The 12,236-nt window shown below is 56.1% G+C and overlaps 4 protein-coding genes across 4 annotated transcripts; 3 read left to right on the forward strand and 1 right to left on the reverse strand.

Annotated features, from left to right (window-relative positions):
* Nucleotides 1-784: 784 nt before the first annotated feature.
* Nucleotides 785-5,234, reverse strand: GGS23DRAFT_2320 (DNA repair protein rad-5). The gene is made up of 4 exons (XM_051512066.1): nt 3,894-5,234; nt 2,706-3,839; nt 1,569-2,654; nt 785-1,423 (listed from the first exon to the last, which is right to left on the reverse strand). Exons 1-4 carry the CDS (start codon nt 5,051-5,053, stop codon nt 1,345-1,347), a joined length of 3,459 nt encoding a protein of 1,152 aa, XP_051376639.1. The 5' UTR covers nt 5,054-5,234; the 3' UTR covers nt 785-1,344.
* Nucleotides 5,235-5,532: 298 nt separating this feature from the next.
* On the forward strand, nt 5,533-7,000 carry GGS23DRAFT_2434 (Squalene/phytoene synthase). The gene is made up of 2 exons (XM_051512188.1): nt 5,533-5,806; nt 5,923-7,000. Exons 1-2 carry the CDS (start codon nt 5,670-5,672, stop codon nt 6,890-6,892), a joined length of 1,107 nt encoding a protein of 368 aa, XP_051376640.1. The 5' UTR covers nt 5,533-5,669; the 3' UTR covers nt 6,893-7,000.
* A 645-nt stretch (nt 7,001-7,645) lies between these two features.
* Nucleotides 7,646-9,014, forward strand: GGS23DRAFT_2429 (RmlC-like cupin domain-containing protein). Its single transcript, XM_051512184.1, has 2 exons — nt 7,646-8,375; nt 8,505-9,014. Exons 1-2 carry the CDS (start codon nt 7,862-7,864, stop codon nt 8,570-8,572), a joined length of 582 nt encoding a protein of 193 aa, XP_051376641.1. The 5' UTR covers nt 7,646-7,861; the 3' UTR covers nt 8,573-9,014.
* Nucleotides 9,015-9,504: 490 nt separating this feature from the next.
* Nucleotides 9,505-11,388, forward strand: GGS23DRAFT_591742 (heterokaryon incompatibility protein-domain-containing protein; the record flags this gene model as incomplete). Its single annotated transcript, XM_051517778.1, has 1 exon — nt 9,505-11,388. One exon carries the CDS (start codon nt 9,505-9,507, stop codon nt 11,386-11,388), a length of 1,884 nt encoding a protein of 627 aa, XP_051376642.1.
* Nucleotides 11,389-12,236: the final 848 nt, after the last annotated feature.

The following is a 12,236-nucleotide window of genomic DNA, read 5'->3' on the forward strand; positions in this document are numbered from 1 at the left end:
TGATAACCCGTTCAACTAACGACGAAACACATTCCACACACACACATATATATACCTATCTTCCTACCTACCTACCTACCTGCCTGCCTGCCTGCCTGCCTATATACCTAACGTATACGCACACATATATATGTGCCTACATACAGACACGGACACCGACCGACGACTACCTTACCTGTGTGCAGATACGCGGCCAAAATCTCAAAGCCCGACAGACTAAATAATGCGATGCATAAGCTCGAAACGACCCGTCCCCCTCTGGCAAATGGAAAGAGGACGACCTTGGGTACTTAGGTACATATTTGGAATTGTGCAATCGGGTACCTAAATTTTATGTAGGTACACGGCGCAACGTACCTACCTTAGGCCGTCGACCTAGTGATTAGGTACAGGTTGCCTGGGGGGGAGTTTATGCGCTAAAGATAGTCCCTAAAAATAGCCCTAGTTTCTCCCCCCTTCGGCCTCCTATAGAAACCCCTGCTTCTGCCCATCTTCAGGGGCTATTGATTGATATCAGGTCGATTTATACTGCGACAACGCTGAGAGAGGCCAGATTGGACAACGGTGACCCTGCTTAGGCCTCGCCAGGGGGAGGGAGCACTGATGGCTAATTTACCTAGGAGGTAATGATTAGCTGGCCGGAGGCAACAGGAGAAGAAAAGCAAGCGGAGAAAGGATGAAGAGCAACGAGGCAAAAAAGAAAAACGAAAAGAAAGAGAAAGAACATAAGGAAAAAGAAAAAAAATACGCCAAATAGTCTTTTTTTTCAATCAGGCGACAGCGTGCATCGTTCAAAGCGGCGAGGGAAACGAACTTCTACTTATAATCTCGAAGAGGTTAACTACTCCCAGTATTGCGTGGTTCGAGGCAGTCATGTAACCATGATGCCACGCGATCGCCGAAGGATTCGGGATTAGGTCGAAGGAAGGGATTGGCAAAACCATTGACGTGGCAGCGACCGAGATGAATACAGGTTAGTGAGTCGCAATAGAGCAGCCCCTCTCCTCTATATCTTCATGCTATGCAACCCCCCTCCTTTCTCCTCGAGTCGTCTTGACCAGCTCTGCGACGTCGACTTCATAGCTCCATGCATGGCTACCTAATAAATACCGCCCGCCGAATGCGAAAGAGGAGAGGGGGACAGAGAGAGAACAGAGAGAAAAGTCCGATGCAACCCATGCATTTCCCTGGATGTATGTATCCTGTGGTTCACCGCAGTTCTCCAAACACCACCGCCGCCCCGATGGCGACGAGATGATATGCCGAGGGTGGATGTGCATGTGTCCCACCTACGTCCGAACCGCGCAATTTGCCCAGCGTCGATTTAGCTTGGCTCAACCGAGCTTAGCTCAATAGCTCCTTGATATCTTCGATTCTCTGCAGCCGCTTCTCCTCGTCTGTCATCATCCCTAACGACGTAGCACTAAGAACGGCATTGCATTAGCTGCTCGATCCCACTGCAACTTGTAGCCAACCGGGAATGGTTAAAGGAAAAAGAAAGAAGGAAAAGGAAAAGTGAAGGGAGAGGAGACCGGGGGGGCGGAGGCGGGGAGGGGGGGCGCGCTTACATGAACTTTTTTCTATCCTGGACCTTGAGCATCCGCTCCTCGACGCTGTTCTTGGTGATAAAACGGTAGACCTTGACTACGTCCTCTTGGCCCATCCTGTGGACGCGGTCGATGGCCTGGGCTTCGACCGCGAAGCTCCACCATGGGTCCATCATAAAGACGCGCTTCGCCTGCGTCAGGTTCAGTCCCACACCGCCAGCCCGCAAACTTATCAGCAGGATGGTGAATTTGCTGGACCCCCTAAACTCGCTCAGAATGGCGGCGCGGGCCTTCTGGTTGCTAGAACCATCCAGCCGGAGATATCGCATATTAGCCTTGGTTAACGCCGGCTCTATGAGCGACATGAACGAGGTGAACTGGCTGAAGACGACCGATTTCATACGCGGGTGCTCCCTCCGCAATTCGCGCAGCCGTTTCATCAAGGCCACAACCTTTGCTGAAGACTCGTTCACTCCTAATCGCTGCAGGCTGATCCTCGGTGCCGCGTGTAATGCGTCGTCCGGTTCATCATCGTGCCGCACCACTTCGAACAAATCGCGTGCGTTTATTGGTTCGCGGCAGTTGACGCATCTCGGTATTTGATGGCGATCGGTCCTATGCTTTATGTAATCTAAGAGGCACTTCTTGCAAGCGGAGTGCCAGCAACTGGTGACCGTCTGGTCGATCATGGGTTCCTCTGTGCAGATGGGACATTCGTTCACGGCCTCGTCTCGGATTTGCGCGAGAATGTGGGCGCCAAAGGCATTGGCATCCCTCCCGTCGTCCGTAGTCGCCGTGAATCGTTCGATCAGAGATTGAAGGTCCATGTCGTCACCGAGACCCGCTGCCGCGTCGGCTTCTGCCCCGGCAATTTCCTCATCGGTAACCACTTCTTGGTTCCTGACCAGGATTGGATGGCAGCACGACTGGCGTAGACGGAGGATCTGGGCGAAGATGGTGGTGAACGCTTTCATCACCGTGCCCCTCTCGACATTCGAGGAGAGAGTGCGCTTGGCCCTAGTGAAGATGTGATCATACACATCGCGTTCAGCTCTGGAGAGTTCGACCTCGACGATTTCAATTGACTTTGGGGGCAAGGCAACAAGACTAGGCGATGTTAGTGCCAAGTTGGCCCGACACCGTACGGGATTGGCTTACGCTTGCCCATCGGGCGTTTTCATATCCTTCGTTCTTCTCATTACCAACGGTTCTAGCACTGTCTGCACCACGTCAAGAGCACGCATAAAGTCCTTAGACTCGAATGGGACCGTGATAAACGTCCTCCAGAAGGAAAAGTTGTTCCACGGCTCAACCCTGAGGAACCTGACCAAACTGAATAGGTCTTCTAGGCGATTCACGATGGGCGTCCCCGTCAGAACCCATCGATGTTTAGCCGAAAGCTCGTAGCAGGCTTTCGCAGTCTTCGACTGGCGATTCTTGATCGTGTGAGCTTCGTCGAGGATGATTCGGAAGAAGTCGAGTGAGAATAAGCCACGGTGCGAGTCTTTATTCCCGTTCTTCGAAGCTATCTGAGTGAATTCCGACAGTACCACCCCGTAGCTAGTAATGACGACATCAGGAGCCGACGTGAAATTGGCATCGCAGCATAGCATCTGGAGGTTGTCGGCTTTCTCGTTGCCATAATAGACGATAGACCTCAGGGTGCCCTCCTTGGAGGCGTTTTCCGCTTCGCTCTGCCATTGGGCAAGCAGCGACATCGGTGCGATAACTAAAGACGTCTTATGCGCAGAAACAATGCCAGAGCTACCGGATGAGGAAAGTCGTAGTAGATCGTTCACGGAGCCGAGAGATGGATGGGTACGCTCTGTCGCTAGCTCGAACTTATGCGAGTGTATGAGACTCAGCATTTGAATTGTCTTGCCTAAACCCATCTCGTCGGCAAGGATACCGCCGAGGCAGTGTTGCTCTTGAACGGGGAAGTCCAAGGACATTTCACCGGAGTACGGGTTTACGTAGAAACTAGCCTGGCCGTCGACTGGAGGGATATCTTGGTCGTCCACATCTTTCGTCGGCCAAATGTATTCTTCCCAAAGGGGGTGTATGGAAGCTTCACGGTCCCCGCTCCTGTGGTCTTTCTCCTTTGCCATCATCCAATATAGCGATTGTTTCTGGTACGGGCGGAGATCCATGTTAAAGGTTTCAGCTGGTTCGGCTTCGGGCGTATTAAAGTCAAACGACTGGGCCTTTCGGTACAGAGCATCCAGTTGGTCTTGTTCAAGCTCTTGGCCATCTTCGGCGTCATCTGGGGGCGGAGAGGAACCTGGAGTCTCACTTTATACTATAAGTATGCCCGGCGGGTCCGGTGAACATTCAAGGCAAGCATACCGGTTACTAGACTTGACGTCCTTGTTCTTCTTCTCGGCCATCTCGGCGGCATCAAGAAGGCCCTGCCTGGCGTTCCTGGCGGCTGCTGCGTTCTTCCGTGCCGGCGTAAGATTGATTTCCTGGAATAATCGCACGAGGGCGACTTGTCGTAGCCGTAGGCCCCGTTCCTCTGCCGTTTCCTTCTCTTCGAAAAAACCAGTGGAACGGTTGTCCGACAACCCGGCTCCGGTATTCTGGAAGGCGGTTCTCAACAGAAAGCACCGCAACTGGAGGAATACGGTATCGTTCGTCCTCAATCTTTCAGGGGCATACACGCAGCTGCCTTCAAACCTGCAGACCTTCTGATCCATAAGCGAAGACACCCAATTTGCGGTATCCTTAGCTAATCTCCCGATTTCGGTGCCTCGAGCATCGGTGAACCGCACAATAACATCGACTCGCCTAGCTGCGGCCGAGTTTCCTCGGGGGGCCGACGCCGGGCCAGCCTTGCCCTTAGTTTTGAGGGACGAGGTTGGCGGTTGGATTTTCTGGCGCTCGATCTTGACGGTATCTCCATGCTTCACCAAGTTGTTTCCGCTGCGGGTGACCCACCCTTCCACACCAAAGGCACCGATGTATCGACTCGTAGGCATAGACTGTGACCGGTCAGGCCGTACTGGGAGGGGGTCAGGCTCGTCGACGTGGTCGGTCGGAACGGCGGGGGAAGTGCGAAGGGCAAAAAGCGAGGCCGCATTCTTAAAAGGTGTGCGGCGCCGATAGTTCTTCCATGTGCCATCAAAGTACATATTAACTGCTCGCTCTAGGTTATTTCCGCACTTGCTGCCGATGATGCGCAGCGCCTCGGCGTCGACTGTGCCTCCTACGAAGCTCTGGAAGGCATTTACGTCAAACGCCGCAAGGTCGTGCGTAGCAGTTGTTGACGTTGTTACCGAGGGAGGATGTTCGCTGGGAGGTTCGCTGGGAGGGTTCGCGGCCGGGGCTTGGTTCGCAGCATCGTCGACCGCCTGGTCCGCAAGATGCGATGCCTTTTGCAGGCAGAACGGAGTCGGGTCACCCTCATCCTTCGGATCATCTCGAGAGAACCTCCTCTTCTTGGCAGGAGGCTCTTCTAACCCCTTCACACTCATCATATACTCATCGAAAAAGGCCCCATGCACCATAGCAACGGGTACATGGGAAGAGGGAACTGTTTAACACGTCGGGCGGGTTGGCGGATTGGCGGAATGGCGGGTTGGCAGGTCGGATACGGAGGACTTGCTGGTATGGAGATCCAATTCAACACAGGCGTTCGGCATTCTGCATTCCGTCTTTGGCAGGTGGTTCTCGGAGATGCAGAAACACGAACACGCGCATGCCCAATAACTACCAACGCCAGACGCGCCTTCCTTTCCCACCGCAACGGTTTTAGTTTACTGCCATTTAGCTCAAAATAGACTAGCTCCGTAGGTGCATTAGTACCTAGTTAGGTAAGGTCCTGTTCTTTTTATGCTTAGGGTGTGATACCACCGAAGGTTCTTTCCGTCTTTCCATCTGCAGGTCACGTAATCGAAGGCACTACGTACCTCAGGTACCTCTCAGCAGGTACCTTACATAAGGTAGATACATCTTAGGTATGTGTACTCAAGTACCTAACCCGTCGAGGGTACCTTACATACGCACCTCGCCTTGCGCCTAGCAAAAAGACCTCAGGAAGAACTTGCCCTTCTCTCTCCCTACCTCTCTCAGAAATTCCCCTCCGTTAACACCATGAAGATCTTCACATGATTATTTCTGCTTATGTATCGTGCGATTCGAGCACGCCAGGGCCTCCGATGGCCTAGGGATCCCTCACGATTCTCACCGTTCTCATGCAGAGAGTACTACACTACTGCTGAGGTGGACAAAGCCAGGCAGTATTGTGTTGCGCAGTTGAAGTAGGACTCCTCCAACATCGACCCCTCCCTCCTCTTCTGCCGCCCTTCTACGTCACGTCCTGCGCACTCTTCTACGCACCACCATTAGGGAGGACATCCAGTGCTGAATAAAATAGACAGTCGGATTACCATTCCTACCTAATCCGGAATCTTCTGCCCAAATCTCGCCGAGATGCCTATGATGCGTTACGAGCTTTCAACCTCGAGCTGGTGCGGATCCCCGAGCTTGTGTCGAACCCGGTCATCGCCCAGGTGCGGATGCAATTCTGGCGAGATGCCGTCAAGAATACTTTCGCCGGCCGCCCGCCCAAGGAACCCATCATGATACTGCTCCATAAGGTCGTATCAGAGCTGTCCGAAACCGACGGCGTACCGAGCTCTATCAAGTTCTGGCTGCTACGTCTCATCAATACGCGAGAGAAGTACATGGACAACCGACCTTTCGCGACCCTAGCTTCCCTGGAAGAATATGCCGAAAACACGTATTCAACCTTGATGTACTCGAACCTAGCTGCGCTCCCCATCCATTCCATGCACGTAGACCATCTAGCGAGCCATATCGGCAAGACGTGCGGCATCGTGGCTACCCTGCGGGGCATCCCAATCCTCGCAGCTCCGTCGCCTCCGGTCCGGTCACCCGACGGCGCCCGAGTAGGTAGCGGGAGGAACCCGGTGTTGCTGCTACCCCTAGACGTCATGGCAGAGACAGGGCTCAAGGAAGAGCATGTATATCGGTACGGGCCTAGCGCCGACGGGTTTCAGGACGCCGTCTTTAAAGTGGCCACGCGAGCGCACGACCACCTTATCACGGCAAGAGAGATGTTCAAGACCATGCAGGCGGGACAAAATCCCGACCACGAATATGAGCATCGTGGCGAGGAGCAGCACGAGTATCTGTTAGCGACCCCGGAAGAGGACGACGCCAGGAGGGATCTGCGTCGGGGTTTCAGCGTCTTGTTGGAAGCCGTCCCAGCCGGAGACTACCTGGCTAGATTGGAGGCCCGGAACTTCAACCCTTTTGCGGTCACGAGCAGCTGGAAGCTCCCGTGGCGATTGTGGAGAGCTATCAGCAACCAACAGATATAATAGGTAGCACCCAAGAGAAGAGAGGCTACCCAGTTCCCAAAGTCTTACCACCTCCGCTGTTTCCAGAATAGGCAGTTGTCCCATAAGGGCGGACCAGGACGGTAGCCGAATCGCGTAAGCGGTGGCGGGAGTTGCCGGCGAGAAACACCCACGACACGATTCCGTCCATGTAAGACCAACCGCGCAGGAGGCGTTTTTTGGGGCGCAGACTACTGTTAGTTGAAAGGGCCTAGCACCGTAGAATGCACAGGCGATGTGCGTAAGAAGTAGGGGAGCTCAGTCAGGTTTAATTTCCGGAGCTGACGAGTCGATACCGGTTGGCTGCTGGTTCGTGCAGCCCTCGCTGCGATAGTTCCAGCCATCTTTGTGTTTCTCGAACCAACAGGGCTAGGCAGTCGGATAACAGGAGACGATTGCGTGCTGGCCAGCCCCCTGCCGTCCCCTCCCCCCCCTTCCTCCCGCCCTGTAGCCTCGAAAGACGGTTGACGCCCCGCGCTGTCTCTGCCCCGGATACACAATGATGCCCGCGTTAGCATGGCGGACTAATTGGGTAGGAGGGCGTAGCGGATGTTGGCACGAGCAGCGAAGCCGGCTGGAGGCATGCGTGCGCAGGGGGACGCGGACGGGGGGGGTGGTTGGAAGGATGGAAGCGTTGCGCGTGGGAGGGTCAGCTTCATTTCCTAGCCATTATTCAGCCGCTATCGAGCTGGGAACCAACGCCGCAGCGTTGCAGCCATTTAAGTAATAGAAATCCTACTATATATCCCTTCCCAGGATTACATGTCCACCCGCCTGGCGCAGAGAGGGTAGGTGCTCCGTATATATACACGCCCGTACGTACAGATACCACCCTCGTCCAATCGCCTCTCCCCCTTCAGACACAACTACTCTCCTTCGTCCTCCTCTGGCTGCCGAAATCCCCAGACCTGTCTCTCTCCCTCCCCCTCTCTCTGAAAGCGGGAATCGGCCATGCATCTCTCGTCAGCGCTGCTCCTCGGGCTCGGGCCTGCGGGCCTGCTCGCGACGGCGGCGACGCGCGCGGCGGCGGCGGACGGGGTGCCGATCGGGGAGCGCAGCGCGCAGGAGGTGGTGGCGCAGCTCAACCTGGTGCCCAACTCGGAGAAGGGGTACTACGTGCAGTCGTTCGAGGACGGCGACCGGGTGATCCGGACGAGCCCGTGCGGCGCGGTGCCCGCCGGGCCCAGCGCGACGGCGACGCGGTCCGCTAGCACCGCCATCTACTACCTGCTCGAGGGCGCCGACGGCGACTCCATCTGGCACCGCGTCGACGCCGCCGAGGTCTGGCACTACTACGCCGGCGCCCCCCTCACCCTCTCCCTCTCGCGCGACGACGGCCTGCCCTACAACGTCACCGTGCTCGGCCCCGACATCTTCGCCGGCCAGATCCCCCAGCTCGCCATCCCCAAGCACGTGTGGCAGAGCGCGCGGTCGCTCGGGAACTGGACCCTGGTCGGGACTACTGGTAAGTGCAGCGTCGCGATCTCCCTTCACCCTTCCCTTTTGCTCTCGCGCGTTTCGTCTCCGGGGGCGCGTGTGGCTGGGCGAGAGAGTGGTTATTCTGGAAGGGCTGCTAATGCGACCCTATGTGCAGTCGCTCCCGGCTTCGTCTTCGAAGGGGTGGAGCTCGCGCCGCCGGATTGGACCCCCCGGGGCCCCTAGAGTGTAGCGCTTAGTCTGAACGAGAGGGCTTTCATCTGCCGTATTAATTTAGACGCTCGCGCGAGATTAGTGCATATTAAGACGAGGTTTTAGAGTCGACACACACACACACACACACCCATGTTCATAGCTTTGTCCGCACACCCCCAGCGACTGGGTTGGCTCGTGTTGAAGACGTACATACTTACACAGACGATCGGGTGAAGAGGGTTGCATTCTAGACAGCTAGAAGTTCAACACAATGTCTAATACAGCCATACATACATACATACATAGGTACCTACCTACAATTACTTGTGTGTTGACGAACCGGGTCTCGGTTTGACATCACGAGGTAGTTTTTAATTCATCATTCTCGTCGTGTTGTTCTACGATTATGTACCGCTGGGATGCTTCTATGGAAACTCGGTTACATTTCGACACTCAGCACTGGTCGACTACGGAATCGACTCCGGTTCGGAAATAAACATAAGGGATTTATAACTTCGTAACGCGCTTACTCGATAACGGCGAACAAACACGAATCGTGCCTGTTCAATGCCTGCAATATAGCACTCCCGCGCCCCGAACCTTTCCGGCCGAGGAAGTCGAATCTTACCTATCGTGAGCGTCTCTAGTCGCCTAAGACTTGTTCCGTACACGTTATAGAGCCACCCGCCGATCTTGTTTACACACTACGCCTCCTACGCACGTCTAATCCTCCTGGCTCGTGATCTTATCGATCTTGCCCCCAACGTGGCAAAGAAAGCGACGTGGGCGTGTGAGTTGACGTCAGCAAATCACGCCAAAAAGGATGATACTAAGTACAGTAGTGTGTTTAGAGCCGGACAACACGTGGGAGGTATAAGCCTGGATGGGTTTAAATAGGCACGCCACAGCCCAGGATGGCAGATGGGGGCCGTCGTGCAAGCCCTCGCGTAGGGACACGCAAAATGTCGGTCTATGCGAGCACCCCTCTCGGCGCTTCCAAGAAGATCCGCGTGCTGCATCTTGAGCCGGCGTCGCGGATCGAAGACGAATTGCGCGGGACCCTGACCGTTGCAGCCCTCGACGACGACGACGCCAGCTTCGAGGCTCTATCGTACACGTGGGGAGGTTCGCAAGAGAACCATTCGATCCGACTCAACGGCGAGACCAGGCCGGTGACCGACAACCTGCACTACGCTCTGCGACGGCTGCGCAACCGCCGTGCTGAGAGGACCGTGTGGATCGACGCTCTCTGCATCAACCAGGACGACTCCGACGAGAAAGGGCTGCAGGTGGCCATGATGGGAGAGATCTACTCGCGCGCCGCACGCGTGCTCGTCTGGGTCGGCGAGTCCGAGAAGGCGGAGCCGGCTGAACCTGGAGTGCGAGGCTCTGTCAAGGTCAAGTATTGGAAGTTATATCGACAGCCGAATCCCGTCCTGTTCGCACGCCAGGTACGCCACTTCATCGACGCGATCCGCAACACGACGCCTCATTGGTGGGAGCGCGCGTGGGTAGTGCAGGAGGCTGCGTGCGCGAGGCGCCTAGCGGTCATGTTCGGGCCATGTGAAATGCGGTGGTACTGGTTCCACATGTTGCTCTACGGTATCTGGGAGGACTGCATCTACGAGGACGAGGCTACCAAGCGCGCGGTCAGCAAGGCGGACGATGCCGTTGTTCGGATCCGAAGCATCAGGAACCGGCACCAAAAGAAGGAAGAGCAGCCGATAACATCGCTGCTATGGAATGCGAGACAGTCCCAGGCTACCGTGGCCCACGACAAGATTTACAGCCTCCTGGCCATGATGCCTGCGAGTGAGGCTGGATTCCTCCGACCCGACTACAAAGAGCCTATCGAAGAGACTTTTGCCAAGGCGACATGTGCTGCCATCCGTGCCGACGCGACGCTCGACATCCTGGGCTGGATACCATTCAGAGCTGCTCCAGGTGCCGGAGAAAATAGTAGCCGTACCGGTCTCGGAGATTCCGACGTCGGAGCACAGCTGAGAATATGGAGAAATCCGAGGTTGCCTTCGTGGGGAGTTGACTTCACAAACTTGAAGTACTCGCTCTTCCACACCCCAGTCAGCACCTTGCTGGAAAACGCCTGGGAAGAAGCCGACACAGACGCGACCTATGTGCAGTATCTCGGTGGCGGAAGACTAGCGCTCAAAGGCTGTTTACTCGACACTATCGATGCGAGCGTTCAGCTCGAGGAGACAGGCAGCAGCCCCTCCCTTGCGGATGAAGAAGCCTTGTGCGGCCTCCTCGCGAGGGCATCCACCCTGGCCGCCGAGCACGACCCGGCACGTCTCTTCGAGCGGGGCGGTGGCGGGTCGAGCCGAGAGAAAAAGGACCGCAAGAAGGGGGCTTCTGCTTCCAAGGCGTGGTATCGACGCGAGCTAGCCAAGAAGAGAGAGAAAGACCACCAAGCAGATTACCTGGCGCACGGGCTGATCCTGTGGGAAGAGACAGCCGATTTCCCGGCAGCTTTCCCCGCCGGGTACGAGCACTCGTGGGGGCTCGCGCTCGGCCGGCACGATTGGTACGGGCACCTCGAGGCCTACGGGAGGGCGGCGGCGGGCAAGGCGGAGATGTTCTGTACGGGGATGGGCCTAGTCGGCGTGGCCCCGGGCGGGATCCGCGGAGGCGACACCGTCGCTCTTCTCGACGGCGCCAGGCTGCCCGTCGTGCTGTCTCCGCGCGAGGACGGAAACGAGGGCGAGTTTGCGTTCCGAGGCTACGCGTACGTGCACGGCTCTATGAGGCGAGGATATCAGAACTGGCGTCTGCGGGGGCTTGAAGGCGACGAGAGGAGGAGACGGAGGCGCAAGTTCACCCTACGCTGACAGACCAGGTAGCCATGTGGGTATAGTGCCAACTTGAACGGGATCCAGCGTTCGCACTCTAGATTGGGTGACTGAACGTACATCGATAACTACGCGAGAAGCTCGTGTGAAGCTGGTCAGGCGGGAGCAGGACGGGAGGGAAATCGGGCAATGTGTATATTGCGTATATGTAGGAAGTTCTTTAGGTACGTAGCATTGGATCCTTCCGTGTCAGGAGCCATATAACTGCTCTAGGTACATTCGACACTCTGAATTTCCTTGGCCACCCACCCGCACATCATAACGACACCCCCCTCTGCCTCTGCTCTCGCTACGACGAGCAGCCTTTGCGCAGGAACTCCGGCCGATCGCCGCCGATTATTACGCAGCATACCTACACAGTACGGAGTCGGTTCGGGAATGCATGGGGGCATCGGTATGAGCACGACACGATAGAAGACTACGACGGCATCGATGGGCTCGCTATGGCGATCTTCCGGCTTCTCCGGGACACTCCCCCGTATCGTCATCGGATCGCTAGTTAGGTGCGGGTACGTCGGCTATGGGGTACTCGGCCATCGCACGCGACTATTATCACGTAAACATGGGCAACATTTGTTCTCGCACGCATTGTCTGTTAGTGCGGTGGTCTGGTTCACGACAGCTGTTCCCTAAACCACGAGCTGGCGCCCTCGCCGAGTGCGGGAACCGCGGTTATGTGAGCCCGCGTACTACAGATTCGGCGCTTCATAGACATAAGCTATGCCGCTACCGGCTTCGTGTGCGCCATGGCCGACGCCTGTAGGATCACTGCCTTCGTAGCGAATAGGTCAGTCTGGACTGCTTAGATGCGTGCTCGCATCGCGAGG

The sequence above is a fragment of the Durotheca rogersii genome (assembly GCF_024521655.1).
Source record: "Durotheca rogersii strain YMJ 92031201 chromosome Unknown GGS23scaffold_1, whole genome shotgun sequence".
In the NCBI taxonomy this organism is placed as follows: Eukaryota; Fungi; Ascomycota; class Sordariomycetes; order Xylariales; family Xylariaceae; genus Durotheca; species Durotheca rogersii.

Bases quoted from the DNA above. Each gene is read 5' to 3' on its own strand.
- GGS23DRAFT_2320 (XM_051512066.1), bottom strand. From the start codon at position 5,053: ATGGTGCATGGGGCCTTTTTCGATGAGTATATGATGAGTGTGAAGGGG. The intron at 3,840-3,893 runs GTATGCTTGCCT...TATAGTATAAAG, and splicing joins GACGTCAAGTCTAGTAACCG to TGAGACTCCAGGTTCCTCTC. The intron at 1,424-1,568 runs GTAAGCGCGCCC...TGCCGTTCTTAG, and splicing joins CAGGATAGAAAAAAGTTCAT to TGCTACGTCGTTAGGGATGA.
- GGS23DRAFT_2434 (XM_051512188.1), top strand. From the start codon at position 5,670: ATGTATCGTGCGATTCGAGCACGCCAGGGCCTCCGATGGCCTAGGGAT. The intron at 5,807-5,922 runs GTAGGACTCCTC...TGAATAAAATAG, and splicing joins TATTGTGTTGCGCAGTTGAA to ACAGTCGGATTACCATTCCT.
- GGS23DRAFT_2429 (XM_051512184.1), top strand. From the start codon at position 7,862: ATGCATCTCTCGTCAGCGCTGCTCCTCGGGCTCGGGCCTGCGGGCCTG. The intron at 8,376-8,504 runs GTAAGTGCAGCG...CCCTATGTGCAG, and splicing joins GACCCTGGTCGGGACTACTG to TCGCTCCCGGCTTCGTCTTC.